The sequence below is a fragment of the Glycine max genome, chromosome 8 (genome assembly GCF_000004515.6).
Source record: "Glycine max cultivar Williams 82 chromosome 8, Glycine_max_v4.0, whole genome shotgun sequence".
In the NCBI taxonomy this organism is placed as follows: domain Eukaryota; kingdom Viridiplantae; phylum Streptophyta; class Magnoliopsida; order Fabales; family Fabaceae; genus Glycine; species Glycine max.
The window spans coordinates 1,929,827-1,947,679 of record NC_038244.2 but is presented as its reverse complement, the minus strand read 5'-3'; the positions used below and the strand labels follow the sequence as shown (position 1 = coordinate 1,947,679).

Sequence of the window (17,853 nt, the reverse complement as noted above, 5' to 3'; positions counted from 1 at the left end):
CTAACTAAATCTCTTAAACATGTCGGTACGGGCTTAAATTCCATTTTTGATAGTGTACTCCACTCTAATAATCTTTTATACTTCGACATAGAATAACCTTCAATTATCAGCTAACAAAAATATCTCTGAACAGACCAAACATGTGAAGGGCAAAAGAAAAATGAAATTAACTTCATCTTTAATCTTTATACATACTTAGTATGTAAATGGGAAAGGTGAAGGAAGGATAAATGTTGATTAACATTTTATGAGGGTTGTTAACAATTTGAAAGTAAATATATTAAATAAAAGCTATATAAAAAACGAAGCAAATATTATATTTAGCTCTTAAGAAAATTTATGAGTTGTAAAAAAAAGGCTCTTAAAAATTTTAAACAATACTCAGATATTCATTAACATGATTCAAAATAGAATATCCGAATATTAATTACGTGTGATTTCTTTAAAAAAGTTAAGAAGAGTTTTGCTAATTAGCACCTAGAAATATTGATTAAATTTTTTTTAAAAAATTGTATAAAAAAATATAATAAAATTGTATTAAAAATCATGAAAATAAATTTTAATGATATTTTTATAAAAAAATATTTTTATTTGTCTGATTAATATCTTAAAGACATTTTTTATATTTGAGATTTATAATGGGAAAGAGGAATGGAGGAGGAGGCTGAAATGGTAATTAGAACCTTAAAAAAAGAAAAAAAAAACAAAAGAAAGAAGGGGTAATTAGAAAGGGGGCACCACCAAACACAGACACAGGTGTCAATAAAGATTCATTGAACATGGCATAAACACCGACGTGCCCGTTTGTCACGGACCACAAAATCATGCACAGTGTAATATACACTCACAGGCTCCACAGTGCTTTCTAGACTACACTTCCATTCCATGTCTTAGCAGCTAAGGAAGTTCAAATAAAGAAGACGACAAAACAAAAAGCAAATGCATATTTTTAACATCATTCTTTGTAACTTAATTCATAACTTAATGGAAGCGATATTTTTAATTATCAAATTACTATTGTTGAGATATGAAAATTCAATTAAATAGTTTTGTATCATTTGGTCTTAGATGTTAATAGTTGAAAATCTGTTATGACAGATAATTAAATGTGGAGAGTGATAGTTATAAGGGAGCATCATTTATGTCTTGATTTGTATGAAAGGAATTGTATTGTAACACTTTAAGAGAAAATTTTCAATAATACATTATATTCTTATCAGTTTTTATTTCTCTCCAAGAACAACATTTTTTTCATTTCTCTTTCAAAAGTTCGAATTACTATTATTCATCTCCTCAATTGCTTCTAACATAAATAATGTAATTTGATTAATCTAACATAGCTTGGTCTTTTATACTTTTTCTTACAGAGTAGTAAAACAACAATTCTTGGTGTGAACTCAAACAAAAGTAAAGACGACTCTATCAGCTTCTGGAAAGTAGGATAGTATACAAAATCAAACCCAACTGCCACCTTCCACCTTCCACTTCACCTTGTCACGTGTACGCGTTTTGGCATCATCATCACTCATCACTCACCTAGGAGCAGAGCACACCACCTAATTTAAATTTAATGGAAAAAAAAAATGACAACACCACCGAAAACAAAATTTCCTCTCACATTTGACAATTACACACGCAACCCGTAAGTAACTTTCCACGAAGTTTCATCTCATCTCATTTTTAATGTCTTATATAATCCAACACTAGTGATTCCTTATCAAATTTTCTCATTCCAAGCAGCACCTGCTCTGAATCCAATTCATTCTTCTTCTTGTTCTTTGTTAGGCAATACAACATTTATTACGCATACTCAAAGTAGCTTCGAAGTTCGTATTTTTATTGGCATATCATGGAGAATAATAATCAGTCGTTTTGGCAATTCAGTGACCAGCTGAGGTTACAGGCATCTAATTTGGCGAACCTTTCTCTAAACGATTCGATTTGGAGCAACAGTTACATCTCCAAGAGGCGTGATGAAAGGATTAATTTTGACATCAAAGTTGGGGGTGAGATCAACTCTTTCAAGTCAAAGGAGCCAGCTTGTGATTACAATGAAAACATGAATGGATCTCTTCTTGCCGTGCCTTACAACAACAATAACATTTTGGGTGTTGGTGGAGTTGGTCTCAATGGAGGCTTCAACAAAGGAATTTACTCCAAGCCTGGTTTTGCCAATCTTAACAACAATATTAACCTGAATATCAATCCTAAGGGACACAAGTTCAAGGATGAAGATGAGCTTTTTCACCCATCCAAACCTTCCAAGAAAAACAACAACATCAACAAAAAGCATGGGGGCAACACCAATAACGATGATAACAGCAAGGATTCCAAGGCTGCTGGCGACAAGAGATTCAAAACGCTGCCCCCAGCAGAGTCTCTTCCTAGGAATGAAACCATTGGAGGCTACATCTTTGTTTGCAACAATGATACCATGGCTGAGAATCTCAAGAGACAACTCTTTGGTATGTTCCTTAATTTCCTAGTTGAGACTCAATTATGCAATTGTTATATTCTTATTATTATCATCTAAGATACTATAGACTTCAGGTTTTTTAATTGCTGTAGTCATACACTGGAACAGAATCCTTGAACTGTTAAATTATCATTAACCTTCAGTATCAATTATCTTGTGCGAAGAATTTTATCCTGTCCCTTTTTCTCTTTTTTCTAACTTCGTACATAAAAATGTTATGATGAATCATTTTTATGATAAAGTTTAATTATACTGATAGCTGTTAGGTGAGGACCCCTGTATACTTGTATATCTGATTGATGCTAATTAAATTCGTTTCATTGGAAAATGTTTGTGGTTTTAGGTCTGCCTCCACGATACAGAGATTCTGTTCGGGCCATTACTCCGGGGTTGCCCCTTTTCCTTTACAACTATTCCACTCACCAACTCCATGGAATCTTTGAGGTGTGTTAAGTGTTAACAATTCAACATCTTCTTTCTCAATTAATTTAGTTTAATTTAATGAGGCTGCTTGTTCTGGAGTCCAATTTGCATTATAAATTATTTATGGATTGGGCCATTAGATTAATTAACCTTTAGCAGCTTCATGTTTTGAATACTTTTTTGGAATTAACTCATAATATGTGGTGGGGTTTGTTCAGGCTGCAAGTTTTGGAGGGTCAAATATTGATCCATCAGCTTGGGAGGATAAGAAGTGCCCTGGTGAATCTCGTTTCCCCGCTCAGGTAACACTGTAATCCAACTCTAAATTGAGAAATTAGGTTATCTAATCATAAATTGTTTATACCGATAACTATCTTACAAGTCATACCGATGATAACATTGGTTGATAGTGTAAAAATTTTGTACACTAATTAATTGTATCGGTATGATTTATGATTTATTACTTCGTGGATGATGCTTAAGATGCTTCATAAATGATGATTGCAGGTACGAGTGATAACTAGGAAAACTTGTGAACCACTGGAGGAGGATTCCTTCAGGCCAATCCTTCACCACTATGATGGTCCCAAGTTCCGTCTTGAGCTGAATGTGCCCGAGGTATTTTATTTTTATCTTCTTGATTGAATATTGGTCCCATTTGAAAGAAGATAACATAGTTCATGTTATTTTTTTTTCTGGTCCACTAAACTCTGTCCCTTTTTTTGGTTTATAGGCGTTGTCTCTGCTGGATATTTTTGCAGAACAAGACACCTTCAGTGACACTTTTAAGGCTTTGCCGGCATAAAAGGAGATAAATAGCAAAATAATACAACAAGAAGAACATCACTCACAGAGGCAATAGATAATTAGAGGTTTGGGTTGGTTTGAAAGTTATTAAGTATGGACTTAAGAAGAGAGTCCGAAAGACAAAACAAAATGAATATAACGGAGGACGCTTGGATATTCAACAACCTATATATTTATTACTAGTACTTTTGTATAGAGGATGGTCTATTATACTCATATTATTAAGAGAGAATAGAATAAGGATGAACTATTTTTGCATATGGGTTCTTGTACAAAAACTACAAATTGGCGACAAATGGAAGCCTATATGTTGTAGCTTGTGTTGTGTTCAGAAGGAACTCAAAATATAGTGGAGAAGTGTGAAACCATGGTGGTCCATTTCAGTGTTATTCATACATTATATACGTGTGCTTTAAACATTAATATGCTTTAAAGTTTTTATAAATCTCAACTCAAATCTTAATAGTTCATGTATGACTCAATAAGATATTACCTGGTGCAGGAGGGGTTAATTGTAATTATGGGGTGATTAAGCTAGACTATTAGATTTAGTACTGTTATTTTTCGTAGTCTTAAAATCAACGATTGCATAATCCGTGAGGCTTGGTCGAGATTTAACATTGACCAGGAAATTAGAGTATTATCGTCGTCAAGATTTTGTGCCGTGTCTTTCGGGAATAATGAATGATCTTTTATGAACAAGAAGAAATTGTCATTTCATGAATCATCACAATGGTAGGGTTGAAATTGATGATCGTTGTGACAAGAGTATCAAAAGAGGATTGTGTGTTCTGTTTCGTGATGGCTGTGTTATGTGTACAGAATATTATGAACAGGCTTCATTTCCTAACATGTCGTCAGGTACTCACGGTGTATCATGGTTTAAACGAATGGTCAATATAAAATAAATATAAAAAAAAATACTTAATTGTCTGTTAGGTAAATCATTATCTCATTATAGGTATAGATAAACTTTGAAGGTACGTCGTCTCATAAATTAATAAAAATAAAAATAGAAAATTGGAAGAAAAATAAATTTATTTCACCTTGGTTTCATTGAATAGCTAATAATCAATGAAAGAGATTTTTCGATTAATATATATATATATATATATATAGTCATGGAGTTGTTGCGGTAGGCCGGTAATTGTCAATAATAACCAAAACTGTTGGACTGAGTCGAAACGAAGAAGCATTCTTCTTCCCACAAAATGACAATAGTGTAGTGGACCAACCAACTACACATCTTCATTTTCATATCTTTTGACAATATACTATTTAAATTATTTGTCAATTTTGCAGTTACACGGTTGATATTTGAAGTTTATAAATAAGATATCTGACTCTAATTTTAAAGAGTTAAAATACTATCAATTAATTTATTTCTCAAATACAGATAATGTCTAAATTAGCCAGAGTTTTAACAAGTTATTGTTTATATATTAAATTCTCACCTTTTATGAATTCATACATTTTACTTTACTCCATCTTTTCAAATCCTTTCTTTTTCTAATCTATATTTATGCTTATTTTTAAAATTAGTATCAAAATATAATAACTATTGAAATTGATTTTTTTATCGAAAACATTATAAAATTTACTTACAAATTATATTACAAACCTTCATACTACCCTAAGATAATTATCTATGACTATCTTTATTAAAATTACTATTATTGTATGTATTAAGTATTAGATAATTTTTTGATAAGTTAAAAATTATGAATTTTCTTGTTTGTTTAAAAAAAACTCATAATCGAGGATGAATGAAAAAATATAATTTTCACAATTAACAAAATTACTTTATACTTTTTTTAATTATGTAATTTTTGATACCGTATTTAGATATGAAATATTCATTAATTTTACCCAACCAATCCTATTTCATATTTTGTTACAATATTTAGGATCAAGTGAAAATACAGGCAAATTTGTTACAACTCATTCCAAAAAACATTTTATTAAACATCCTCACTTGTAGTGTTATTTAAATTACACACGTGAATATTATTTTTTTTCCAAAATGCTTTTTTCACAGCAACATGTTTTCATCATACAAAATATATTTTTGTTATAGTACGAGCGTGTGTACAAAATTCAAAATAAAAATATGTTTCTATTGTAGTTTTGTACACCAAAACATATTTCCACTTTAGATTTTGTACATGCTCCTAAAATACAATAGAAATTATGTAATTTCGGATGCCGACAACGATGGAGGGACAAAATCCGAACATGGACTTGAAAAACAAGAAGAGCCACAACAACAAACACGAGTGAAGAAGAAGTGATAATTATTTTATTTTTTTAAAATAATAACAAATTTACTAACGGCATTAGCTTAATTGGACGGAGATGATATAATTGATGCATTTTAAAAAATTTGAGGAACCAAATTAATTTTTTTAAAAATTTAAGAATTAAATTGAATCCTTTAAAAAATTTAGAGACCAAAATGATAATTGATAACTGTGAAGTCTGAGTTAAATTTGATCATCAACTTTGGTTAATAATGATTATAATTTCTTTACTTTATTATTTTTTTAATGAAATAACAAAAAATTTAACATCTTTACAATTTTTAATTAAAAGAAGGCAAAAAAAAGAAGAATTCAAGTGCATTAAAGGGAAATAGGTGCAAAAATTAGAAGAAAAACCTTGAAGAAAATTTGAAAGAAGTTGACAGTTCGCTTAGTGCGCAATTCAGGCTTAGTCATGGCAGGTTAAATCCCATTGTTGGAAGCTCAACACACCAACATTTTTGTAATGTAATTGTTCTTATTATCTATTGAATGCAAATTCTATTTTTATTACTTCTTTACTTCTCTTCATCTTTATTTATGGTTTGATCATCCATACATTAGTTTTAGGAATTATACATAGGCAAATGGTAATTTCTAAAGAATTGAGAAAAAACATCTAAACAATACATTGTTAGGGATACAATGACTTTGTTTTGCCTCTGCATACATCTCCATGCTTAATGCGATTTACTATTCAATCTTTGCTTAAGAGAGAATAGATAAATTAGGTTTTTCATCGTGAGGAATTAGGGTCGAGTGTTTTAAAGTTATATATACCTTTAACCCAAAAGGAAATATTAGAAAACATTGTTGATTAATTGTTCAAAATTCATATATAATGATGTCATAAAATAAAATTAGAAATTAATGTTATTTTTTTATCCATAGAAATTAAACATAGTATCAAAGAGTTTATAATATTCACACATTCTCACTTATCAACTCAGTTAGATCCTTTTGATAAAATCAGTATGCTAGTCGTGCTATTAATGTGAATAAAAAATTATCCTAATTAACCTTATAGGAAATTCAACAAGAATCAAAGTAATATGTTCTTTAATATTTCCTTTGGGTTAAAGGTATATATAGCTTTAATAATACCTTTGAGACATTTATAATAAGTAATGGGTTCATAGCTTAGTGGTAGAGCATTTGACTGTAGATTAAGAGGTCACCGTTCGAACTTGGTTGGGCCTTTAACTGTACTTTTCTTTTCATTTTTAGGCCTAGAAACTTTACTCACTGTTTCGGGCCCTTAATTGTTTTTTTTTTTTCATTTTTAGGCAAAGAAATTTCACCCACTGTTACCAACTTAATGTAGGCTAAAATAACATAAGTACAAATATTATTCTTATAGTTAAATATCGATACTTTTTAATCTAAGACATACATTTTAATATATTTTTTTAAAACTTTTCTAAAATTTAAGCTATTCAACCCCACATTAACATTAAACTAAATGTACTTCATTTTTAAGTCGATCAAAAGAATGTATGGCACAGGAGAGAAAAAAGAATAAATATTTTCAAGTGTAGAAGACAATTTTGTAAAAGTTTTCCTAAAAAAAAGCTTGTAAAAGTTTGGTGTAATTTGATAAATCAACATGAAATAAAAAATCTTAAATTATACGATAAATTCATTTTTAAAATAATCATCATAAACATAGTAAATATTAAAATTTATTATGATTATTTGATCTTGTACTAGTATAATTTTTTTTAAAAAAATGTAACTTAAAAGTATTAAAAATGTCTTTAAGTATACATAAATTTAAATACAGCCTTACCTATTTAATTTATATAAAAAAGAAATAAATACAAAATTTTCACATCATATAATCATGTAAAATTTTAACATGAGAATGAGAACATCCATTCCTTCCACACACATGATATATGACAATCAATGGTGGTATATTGTGCGAAAAGCTTTGCACAAACTCGGCCCGAATTTACATGGTTTTTTTATATTCGTTAATCATAATTGTTTCATGTTTTGCAAGCTAGCTACTCAATATGTATGGTCTTTTACAGAAATCAAAAGAAGGCATTAACATACAATTTTTTTTGGGTAAAAAACAAAAGCTAGTTTCCAATATTCCATCCAATGAAAATTAGCTTTAACCCCGTAGATTGGCAAGGTTACATGTAATTGACAATATACCCCTAGGTACAGATGCAGTGCACTAAGGCATTCTCATGGAAGCAAGGAACGAACCTAGCCCCACCACACCCTCCACAAACTGGGGAGCATCGGTGGCGTCGAGCAAGTTGAGTTTGTGGGTTGATGTGCTTAAGCTTCTGGGTGCGGCTGCGGCATGGATAGATAGCTTGGCTAAGCTAAATATACAAATTAAATGATATATACATATAGGATTATCCATGTGGTTAAGTTTATATAATGGACAGCGAGTGAGAGATGAGGGGCCTTACGATAAATGTCTGGCTGTGTGTTATTTACGTGGACCTGCAGGATAGTCTCACACTTGTGGCTGTGGAGGATCCATTGGATGCTTGTGATTTCGAGCCCAAGCTTAAGGAGTACTAGACAAATATCCCGCATAAATAGTGCTTAGGTTTTATGATGTTTTCGTTTCCCAATCCTAGTTTATTTTATGCTTCGTCTGAGGTATCAAAATTGCAGGCTCGCAGCCCAAAGCCCATAGATACCACCATGGTCTCATGGTCTCAAGAACACCGAGGAGTTTTAAGAATTGAAGATTCAACCTAAGACACTTATTTTGACACGTAGTGAATAATTTTAACATATAAAAAGAAGTTAAACAAAAATGTTATGATCCCAATGCCATTGACATGCCTGAAAATCCTCGCATATTTGGACAAATGTCACGGACTAAATAGACAAAAAGGAAGGTCCCGTGAAGGCATCTTCTTATGTTTCTTAGTAACCCTATTCCTTGATGCGAACCTATGAGCTACGTTGATTTAGATTTCAGGAAAATTCGCCTGCCTCCTTATCCAAAAGTGCTTCAAGTCCAGACAAGAAGTATGGGAATTTTCTTCAGCTCGAAGTAAAAGTTCAACGAATGAACTTATGATTCAATTAGTCCCGTCGTTAAAGATTTGAACGTGACGTTGATACAAAAAATTCAATATTTTTATCAGACCACCTCTGTCTCTTTGTACCAAATAAAACCATTCATATCTGCTCTCAAACCAAACAGAAATTGGATTACTATGGAAAAAAAACTGTAAAAAAAAAGTTATACAATAGAGAGAGAGAGAGAGAAGACGCAAAATATGAGATAAGACGGTCATATAATGAAAAAATGAAAATGTAAAAAAAAAAAGACAGAAGAAAAATACTATTGCAAACAATATTGTATGATTTTATTGTATAAATAAGTGAGTGATATCCAAAAATACTATCATAAAACCTGCAAGTTGCACCTTTTATACTATATTGTATGATTCATGAATGGCGATTTTGATTAATAACACGGTGAATTGACGTAAAGTAAAAATGATGGTTTTTCACTGTTTAATTTAATTTCTTCCATCACTTTAGTTCTTGAAAAATGTTCAAAGTAGACTCCCTTTTGAAGTGTTTATGTGCAAGGAAGAGAGAAATTGGGAAAAAGAAACAAGGGAAGGAAGATAGATAAATTGAGAAATCTGACAGGTAAAGAGATAAGTAGAAAGAAAAATTGTGGGTAAGTGGGATGAAAGAGAAACTGAGTGTATAACAAATGCATTGAAACAATTTTCACCAGGAAAAAAAGAAGAAAACATAGAGGGGTATAAGGGCCAGCAAACAGCAGAGCCTCTGGAGCGGATATTTGAAATAAATGTGCTCCTCAACACCAATAAATTTGAGAATCCACCTCTCATTCTGTTGTTTTCCCTTTGTTTTTGTCAAAGCAGTTCCCAACGGTCCAATTTCACATGCGCGCCGCTAAGAATTAAAATAATCAAATTAAGTCCAAACAGGACAGCAACGTTGGGTGACATATGAGGACAAGTTTTCGCACAACAAATTTCAAACTTAAATATGAGCTTCGAGTGGAGTGTAGTTACTAGCACTGAAATCAAGCAAATGGGGAATTGCTCTATGAAGGGTACCACTGGAGAGTGTCACCACTCTATTCGTGTTATGTGTGACAGTGGTGCCATTTTGCAGTTCAAAGCTCCTAAAACAGTAGCTCAAGTGCTTCAACATTACCCGGGTTATGGTATTTTCCGCCAGGGTCATGCCTCATCACCTTTGCCAGAGCAAGAGACTTTAAGCTATGGTCTTTTCTATTATCTTCTCCCTCTGAAGGAGGTTCAAGTGGAGCACCAAGAAAGTTGCTGCGACAAAGTCCGAGTTTCAGAGGAAATGTGCAAATCTGCAGCATCAGCATGTGATTATGTTGAGAAATTGTCAAATGGGTCAGCCCTTGAAGTGCTGCCAACAGCAAAGAATGGGGTTTGGAGAGTGAAGTTGGTGATTGACCCTAGACAACTTGAGAAGATTTTGTCTGAGCAGGTGAATACTGAAGCGCTGATTGAGAAGATGAGGATGGCTGCAACTGCATGTTCTACTACTACTCCTTCTCCTTCAAGGACCCCAACCCCAACCATGAGCTCTAGGAAACTACTGGGGTGGAAGACAACACTCTTCAATGCGAAAATTGCTAAAGACACTTCCCCTGCAGCCTCTAATTTCTTTTTGGGTTCCTGTTAGGGAAAGCTTTTCTAATTTCTATTTGTATAATCTATCTATATATGCAGAAAAGCATTTAGTATGCTAGCTAGCTTTTCTCTAAACAATAGTGGGTCCATTTATGATGTATTTGGACTACCTGTCCAAATATTAATCTTGTGATATGGATGTAATGTAAGGATTATTAAACATTTTTCAGTTTTGAATGTTGGAGTGAAAAGTCTGAGCTTTCATCTTTGTAAAAGGCATAGTTGTGGTTGAATTGTGCATCCACCGATTCAAATATGATATGTAAATACACTATCATGCAATTTGATCCATTTCCTATTATTCAGCCCCACAAGTAAAATGCCCATGCATTGTTGGGTATGACACTAGTCCTATTTGTTTAGTAATCAGCACCACTGAGAATCCTTCTTAGATCCCACTTCTGCTGTGTGGTCATCCTTGATGGAAACATAACATCAAACTTGATTCTGAGATTTCCTTTCTTGCCAGGTTTCTTTGGGATGGGCATGCACCCTCATTTGGGACCACCAGCTCATAGCCTGATTTTACAATATCTGTGACTTGGATTGTGAGATCTCTTCCATCCAAGGTAGTCAAGTTGAGAGTCTTTCCTTTGAGAGCATCTACAAGTAATATCTTCTGGATCACTACAAGATCATTTCTTTCCCTCTTGAAAATAGCATGAGGCCTCTCATCCAACATAAAAAATTAGATCAGCTGGAGCATACCATTGTTCTTTGTTGCATTTCCCAGGAAAAGTGATTTTTGTGCCCTTTCTCCAACCAGGTTTTATGTCTATCTTCAAGATTTCTTCTTGCAGACTTTAACACTCTGCCAAAACAAAACAAAAAATAGAGGGCTCTTAGTGGAATTGAAATGAGGAGGCAAAAATGAAAAATATATATGCTCCAACTTTTTTATGTTGAAAGAAATTCGATCCAAATAGCCAAGTTCAACAGGAAATAAGCCTTATATTTAAATAAACCAAAGAAATATAGTTTACATAACACAAGCCTGATATTAACACAATGAAACACATTTTACATAGCACATAACATTAACGGCCAAGGGGGCAAACGCAAATCCCCAAAACAATTAAATTTCACCTTCCTTGTGGGCACAGCATACAGATAAATGTTTAGGTATGTGTGACTTCACAAACGTCAAACGTGCATGATCAAGCCAAATAAATGTAACGCCAAAGAAAAAAAACCTACGAAAACAACATCGAGTATAGAATCCAAACATAATAATGATAAAAACACCAATAATAATAATGACAACCAAACAAAAGGACAGACAGCCAAGGCACGGTACCATGTAAACTATCCAAGATTTATCGTGCTTTGCAAAAAAAAAAAAAAAACCAAGATTTATCGTACAACAATAAAAAAGAAAAAGAAAGCATCATAATTTTCTTTAATACAATTGCATATTAGCACTTGGCAGCAAAAAAAAAAAACCATTTGATAACAGTTAAGGTTACACAAAAGTGGTTTTAGGTTCAATGTTTCAATTTTCTCTATAAAAAAAAAAGGTTCAATGTTTCAATTCAAAGGCCTTGTAGCCAATACAAACTCGCGATGTTAATTAATGACAGTAGTTGTATGTATCATGAATTTACATCGGCCCTTTCAATTCTGTTATGGACAAAACTTAGGTGTTTTTAGTGCTATTTTTCAATCAAAATGTCATGAAACTTCAATTCTGATTAAAAAACGGCAACAGTATACCTAATGCATGCAATGAAGCAAAGAAGGGCATGAATTAGATAAGTGCCCGAATTTATCAGAAACAGTCCTTGACCTTATACTTCTTTTTGCAACCCTTGTAAAGGTCTTCAAGGATACAAATCAAGCTGCATTCACTCACCACTGCAAGCCTCATATTCCCATCGCCATTTTCTTTGCTGAAGCTATTAGACTCAATGGGATAGTGATCACCGTAAAAGTCATACAACTGGCGCTTCTTAGGGTCACTGAGCACATCATAGGCCTCAGAAACCTGCTTGAACTTGGCCTCAAACTCTTCCTTCCTAAGAGGGTCTTGATCATGGTTCTCATCTGGGCCATTTCATGGCCAACTTTTTATAAGCCTTCTTCAACTCTTCATCCGTGGCATCATGCCTCACCTTCAGTTTTTTGTAGTAGTCACCAGCACCCATGTCAACACCAACAGAACTAGTTGTTCTGCGTGAAAATCAGTGCTTTATCAAGGGAAGAAACATTCTATGCTTTTGTAAATGGTCAATGACTTTGTGTAAGTGGCTGCAAAAAGGTTAGGTAGATAGTAGTGGAAATCATGCCTTAGAAGAGATTAAGAGAAGATAAACATTGAAACAGAGGAATGACATGATAAAAAAATATATTTCATTAAGAATAATACTAATGTAACTAATAATAATGAATATTTTTATTCTATTATTCATTTATGTTGTAATTACATGTATAATTGATTGTTCATTCTAGTATTCTATTATATGTTAATAAATTATTATCATCATTATTATCATCAATAATAATTATATTTATCAAAATTTAAAAACTAAAAAAAAAGAGAAAAAAAAATTATGCACCAACCGTGTAAAAAGTTTAATACAGTCATCCAATAATCACAATTCATCATGTATGATAAATTTATTAACTTTTAAAATAATTATATTAAAGTAATTCAAACAATGATCTATAATTTAATGAAGATGTAAAATTATTTTACATCGTCAGGGAATAGACGCTAAACTTCTAAAAAAATATTTTCAACTTAAGAAAAAATGATTATACGATTGTATAAATTTTTTTACACAATCGTCTAATTACAATTCACCATTTATGATAAGTTTATTGACTTTTAAAATAATTATCTTAAAATAATTCAAATAATGATTTGTAATTAGATACCAGTTGTAAAATTACAACACCAGTACATCAACATTAGTCTTTTTAAAATTTCAGAAACTAAAAAACACAAATTGTTATGTTTTTGAGTTTTGATATTTCAAAAATCAAAGTTATTTAGTAAAGAATGGAAATGACCTCGGGCCTCCTGGGCTTTAGCATCGTTTCTAACACATTCTAATTTTTCAAAATCTACTCAGCATAAAATCACAACACGTCACTATCACACAGCTTCCCTAAAAACCAGATCCAATATAAACACTTAGCAAGTTCCGCTTAAGCATCGAATTCTCTGCATTCAAATTCATATAAGTGACCTTACATTCATAATCCCACGGCTCAATTTTTTTTTTCTATTAACTTTGTTTAGTTTGAAAAATAAAATAAATGGTAAGGATTATAGTTTCGCTTTCTTTGTCTCTATTTGACCACAGACAATCTACCTAATAATTTTATCCGTTGGGACACAATGTGGTCATGATTAGCCGCAGTTTGCACCATAATCCAATGCTTTTGCAGCACGTTACCAAATTGAACCCAAAACCATCGCAAACTACTAACAGGAAATGCTATGACAACTTAAGCTATGTTTGAATTACCATTTGTAGGTATTTAAAGTACGTTAGGAGAAGCATGCTTTTTGATACTTTAGATAAGGTTGAAAAACACGTTAGGACTTAGGAGAAGCATGCTTTTTGTTACTTTTGGGTTGAAAGTAATTTTGGAAGGATGGCAAGGGTAATCCAAAAACATGCACGTAAGAAACTGAGTTAAAAGGGCATTCAAGGAAATAACAGAATTAAATGTATTGAGTTTTTAAAGTTACTGGCATTCAGTTTAGTCTTCCTGAAATGGCTTTAGGCACTCAGGTTGCAAAACACTTAAACAGTGACTCCAAGTCCTTTAACAAAATGGTCCAATATCAAAGAGGCACCATGGTGCGGTGCAGGATATATTCAACAAAAAGAAACAAGCAAAGCCATGTGTCAACTTGACTCCATTTTCTTAATGGCTTTTTCTATGGCAGGCACATTTTTCTTAAAGGCTGACCACTGCTCTTCTGTCAAACTTATTCCTGAAACACAAAGTCAGAATTCGAAAACAACCTTCAATTATTGACCAGCATCATGAGTCGTATAAGGAAACGAAAATTATATATATATATATATATCTATATATAGAAGGCCAAATTGCTACCATCAGCACCACTTTTCTGAAGCAGTAGCAACAAATCTTATTTTCTTTTCATAGTTCTAGGTTAGATAAGAGAAGAAAAACTTTTTCAGTAACAGACAACACATATACTTAATGCAGATACAGAATTTTGCTTTTTCTATATAGTATAAAAGCTGATATGATTGTTAGTAAAAGGTTCCGTTTATCAATCTACACATGGGCATTACAACCACCAAGCATCAAGTTAAAAAAATCAAATGCAGAACAGTACTAATCTCGCTACTCAATAAGGGTAGGGTTTCACATTAAACAGGAATGCAACACTGGATAGGCTCAAATATGCATAAGCACTTTCATGCTAAGCTACAGAGGAGTTTCTTAATTGGATGATTTTGGCATGCCAACTGCAACACTGAGGGCTTCTATCTAGTCAAATTGGCAACATAGAGTGGATAGGTGTAGTCCAATGAAAAATGCAACCAAACTTAAATTGAAGACAGGTAGTTTCAATTCAAGACATTTTAATGGTCTGTGTAAGGAATAAATATAGACCAGTCCAGTTAACATAATGAAGTAATGCTGAGACTGAGGGAAGAACCCCAGTCCCCAACCCATTTTGGTCCAAATGTTTTCCTACACTGCTACTGTTTCAAAAGCTAATCTTAATCTATAACTAAGTCCCCAAACTTTTTTTTATGTGCCCAACTAGACTGTCATGTAATGTGAAATGCTAAAATTGAGCTGAAACTGAAGACAATTTCAAACAGAAATGCAGCTATTTATTATAAAAGGCTATAGTCATGGTTAATGACTTTGATTTCGAATGCACTGCATTCAGAAGGCATGCATGAATCATTACACAGCACGAAGTCAACATACATATCACAAAGTCCCAAAAAATGCCGAGAGATATCTAAAATGTGTTGAACTCCAACACCTTAACCATTAGGGAAAGATGTGTTCAGAAACCACAGAACATCATAAAGGAACGTTTTTTTGTTCTCCTCTCTGCTAATTAGGTTAAAGTTAATGACAAGGTTCAGTACATATGGTTAAAAAACTTGAAGCAAAACCACAACCAACCCCTATTTCGAAAAATCAAAAACTTTCAGACCCCCCACAATTCCTTTGCAGAAAGAATCAGCATAATCGAAAAAAAAAAAAAAAGCTTAAAGGAAAGAAATAACAGTATGTAACCTTTGGAAGTAGGAAGTTCCTTGCCATCCTTTTTATAATACTCCCGAATGGAGACCAATGTTTTCCCTCTGAAATCCTGAATCGTCACCCTTCTCTTATCTGAAAGCTGAAACCACCACAAAAAAAAAATCATTTTTCCCCATTGCCACCTGCAAATGACCAAAAGGGGTTCAGGGAAAAGAAAGAAAAAACAGACCCTGCAGATGATGAGATCGCCTTCATCATCGTACTCCTTGCCCTTGGAACCTCCTCCTAGTTCTTCTTCTTCATCTTCATCTTGTTGTTGTTGTTTCTGTCGTTGTTCTTCTTCTTGGAGAAAAGCCTTCACGACCTGTTTGACAAAGGCTTTGAAATAAGGCTGAGACAGGTCGAGGCCAAGGTGTTCGGAGGCCTGTTTTCGAATCTTAGACTCAGTAACCTCGTCCATGTCCGATTCTTGCAAAATCCTACGCACAGTTTCTTCGATTCTTCCTTTGGTTTCGGTGTCGTCCATTTTTGTTGCACTGATTTCTCTGACACAGAAGCAATCTAAGAAATTTCGGAGAGAGCCGGAAACGGGAATGTCACTGGGCGGATCTAAATTTTTTTCCTGATAAAAAATAATACAAAATAATATCATGATAAAAGAAATTTAAATTATTTAATTTTCAATAAATTATAATTGTTTTTATGTATTTTTATTTTTTGAAATTTTTTAATGACTTTTTCATTATCAATTAATTTGAATTTTTTTAATCTTTGCATCAATCAAATTTTTCTATTTTTTTTTCTCAATCCTTAAGGAACAGACTAATGCTAAAAGAGACAATTTATTTGTATGATAAGGAAAATAATTGTGTATTTTTATATAAGTGTTATACGAAATTTGAAATTATATCTTTTAAGATTTGTTTAACCAATTTTTTATCTCTTATTTTTATTATTTTTATCCAATTTAATATATTATTATATTAATATGTTTTCAAAAATGTAACAATCTAATATATTAAAACAATTTAATCTATCTTTTCTCTTACTAAAAGATATATTATTTAATTAATCTTTATCTAAATAATTATTGAATTGTTTTTTAGATGTTACATAAAATGGTATGTTCTGTATAGTATATTTTTGTGTTATTGCAATAATAATGAGAATTGAACAAATGTGATTGGACTTAAGCATGGAATTTTTGTATTAAATATCTTATGTTTGTTTAGACTATGGGTTAAAAAATTCAATGGGATAATATATAATTATTATGTGGACAATTTTTTTTATATACATTATACATTAACAACTAAAAAAAATCTGGTGGGGGAAAATTTTTTGTATCAAAGTTATTTGTAATTATTGTTTTTTTAACAAATTATAAGTATTCTCTTTCAAAGGACTCAAACTTTGAAACTATTAACTAATATGAAAAGTCTCATCAATTGATTCACAAATTTGGCATTATCTAAATTAATTAATTGTGAGGAATATAATGAGAAAATAATAGTTAACAAGAAAATAATATTTAGTTTTTAATCATAATCCCCAAAATCTTATTTATTAAAAAATTACTCAATGAAAATATGATTTTATTAATAAAATACACGATGAAATTTCGTTTCTATTGATTTTTTTTTTTTACACTCCCCCTTACACAAAAAAATATGATTCTGGTGTTTATTTTGTCAATGAAATGAGTGTCTGTGAAAAGGGTATTTTAGAAAGAAAAAAAAAATAAATCACGCGTGGGGCTGTAATAGCAAATTTGAGGTGAGAATAGCAGTTCCCTTGACCCAATTCTTTTTGGGATGCAACTTTTAAAGCCCAGCCGGCCGACAAGTCACCAAAGATGCCCATAATTTAGACAAATTTACAAGCCAAGGTTAAGGGTCACCACCCCAGCCAGGTCAACTGCTCAGGAAGCAACACT

At 32.2% G+C, this 17,853-nt stretch overlaps 3 protein-coding genes and 1 pseudogene across 4 annotated transcripts; 2 read left to right on the top strand and 2 right to left on the bottom strand.

The window, feature by feature from the left end:
• Window positions 1–1,486: 1,486 nt before the first annotated feature.
• Window positions 1,487–4,138, top strand: LOC100796450 (DCD (development and cell death) domain-containing protein). Of its 2 annotated transcripts, XM_006584512.4 has the most exons (6): window positions 1,487–1,642; window positions 1,786–2,465; window positions 2,820–2,920; window positions 3,118–3,201; window positions 3,407–3,517; window positions 3,633–4,071. In XM_006584512.4, exons 2-6 carry the CDS (start codon window positions 1,850–1,852, stop codon window positions 3,702–3,704), a joined length of 984 nt encoding a protein of 327 aa, XP_006584575.1. In that variant the 5' UTR covers window positions 1,487–1,642; window positions 1,786–1,849; the 3' UTR covers window positions 3,705–4,071. The 2 variants fall into 2 exon arrangements, with proteins under 2 accessions (XP_006584575.1, NP_001242010.2); NM_001255081.2 differs by lacking the exon at window positions 1,487–1,642 and having other exon boundaries at window positions 1,713–2,465; window positions 3,633–4,138.
• A 5,486-nt stretch (window positions 4,139–9,624) lies between these two features.
• On the top strand, window positions 9,625–10,985 carry LOC102662772 (uncharacterized). Its single transcript, XM_006584705.4, has one exon. It carries the CDS (start codon window positions 10,021–10,023, stop codon window positions 10,693–10,695), a length of 675 nt encoding a protein of 224 aa, XP_006584768.1. The 5' UTR covers window positions 9,625–10,020; the 3' UTR covers window positions 10,696–10,985.
• A 36-nt stretch (window positions 10,986–11,021) lies between these two features.
• Window positions 11,022–13,180, bottom strand: LOC100785012 (dnaJ homolog subfamily A member 1-like; annotated as a pseudogene).
• A 1,181-nt stretch (window positions 13,181–14,361) lies between these two features.
• LOC100499671 (RNA polymerase II transcriptional coactivator KELP-like) lies at window positions 14,362–16,522 on the bottom strand. Its single transcript, NM_001251179.3, has 3 exons — window positions 16,147–16,522; window positions 15,951–16,056; window positions 14,362–14,652 (listed from the first exon to the last, which is right to left on the bottom strand). The coding sequence occupies exons 1-3, from the start codon at window positions 16,441–16,443 to the stop codon at window positions 14,564–14,566; spliced, it is 492 nt and encodes a 163-aa protein (NP_001238108.2). The 5' UTR covers window positions 16,444–16,522; the 3' UTR covers window positions 14,362–14,563.
• Window positions 16,523–17,853: the final 1,331 nt, after the last annotated feature.

What these genes read in the sequence shown, in the direction of transcription:
- LOC100796450 (NM_001255081.2), top strand. Translation starts at nt 1,850, where the DNA reads ATGGAGAATAATAATCAGTCGTTTTGGCAATTCAGTGACCAGCTGAGG. An exon ending in AATCTCGTTTCCCCGCTCAG is followed by an intron (nt 3,202 to 3,406) that starts GTAACACTGTAA and finishes TGATGATTGCAG; the next exon opens with GTACGAGTGATAACTAGGAA. An exon ending in TTGAGCTGAATGTGCCCGAG is followed by an intron (nt 3,518 to 3,632) that starts GTATTTTATTTT and finishes TTTGGTTTATAG; the next exon opens with GCGTTGTCTCTGCTGGATAT.
- LOC102662772 (XM_006584705.4), top strand. Translation starts at nt 10,021, where the DNA reads ATGAGCTTCGAGTGGAGTGTAGTTACTAGCACTGAAATCAAGCAAATG.
- LOC100499671 (NM_001251179.3), bottom strand. Translation starts at nt 16,443, where the DNA reads ATGGACGACACCGAAACCAAAGGAAGAATCGAAGAAACTGTGCGTAGG. An exon ending in GCGATCTCATCATCTGCAGG is followed by an intron (nt 16,057 to 16,146) that starts GTCTGTTTTTTC and finishes TGGTGGTTTCAG; the next exon opens with CTTTCAGATAAGAGAAGGGT. An exon ending in GGAACTTCCTACTTCCAAAG is followed by an intron (nt 14,653 to 15,950) that starts GTTACATACTGT and finishes TTTGTGTTTCAG; the next exon opens with GAATAAGTTTGACAGAAGAG.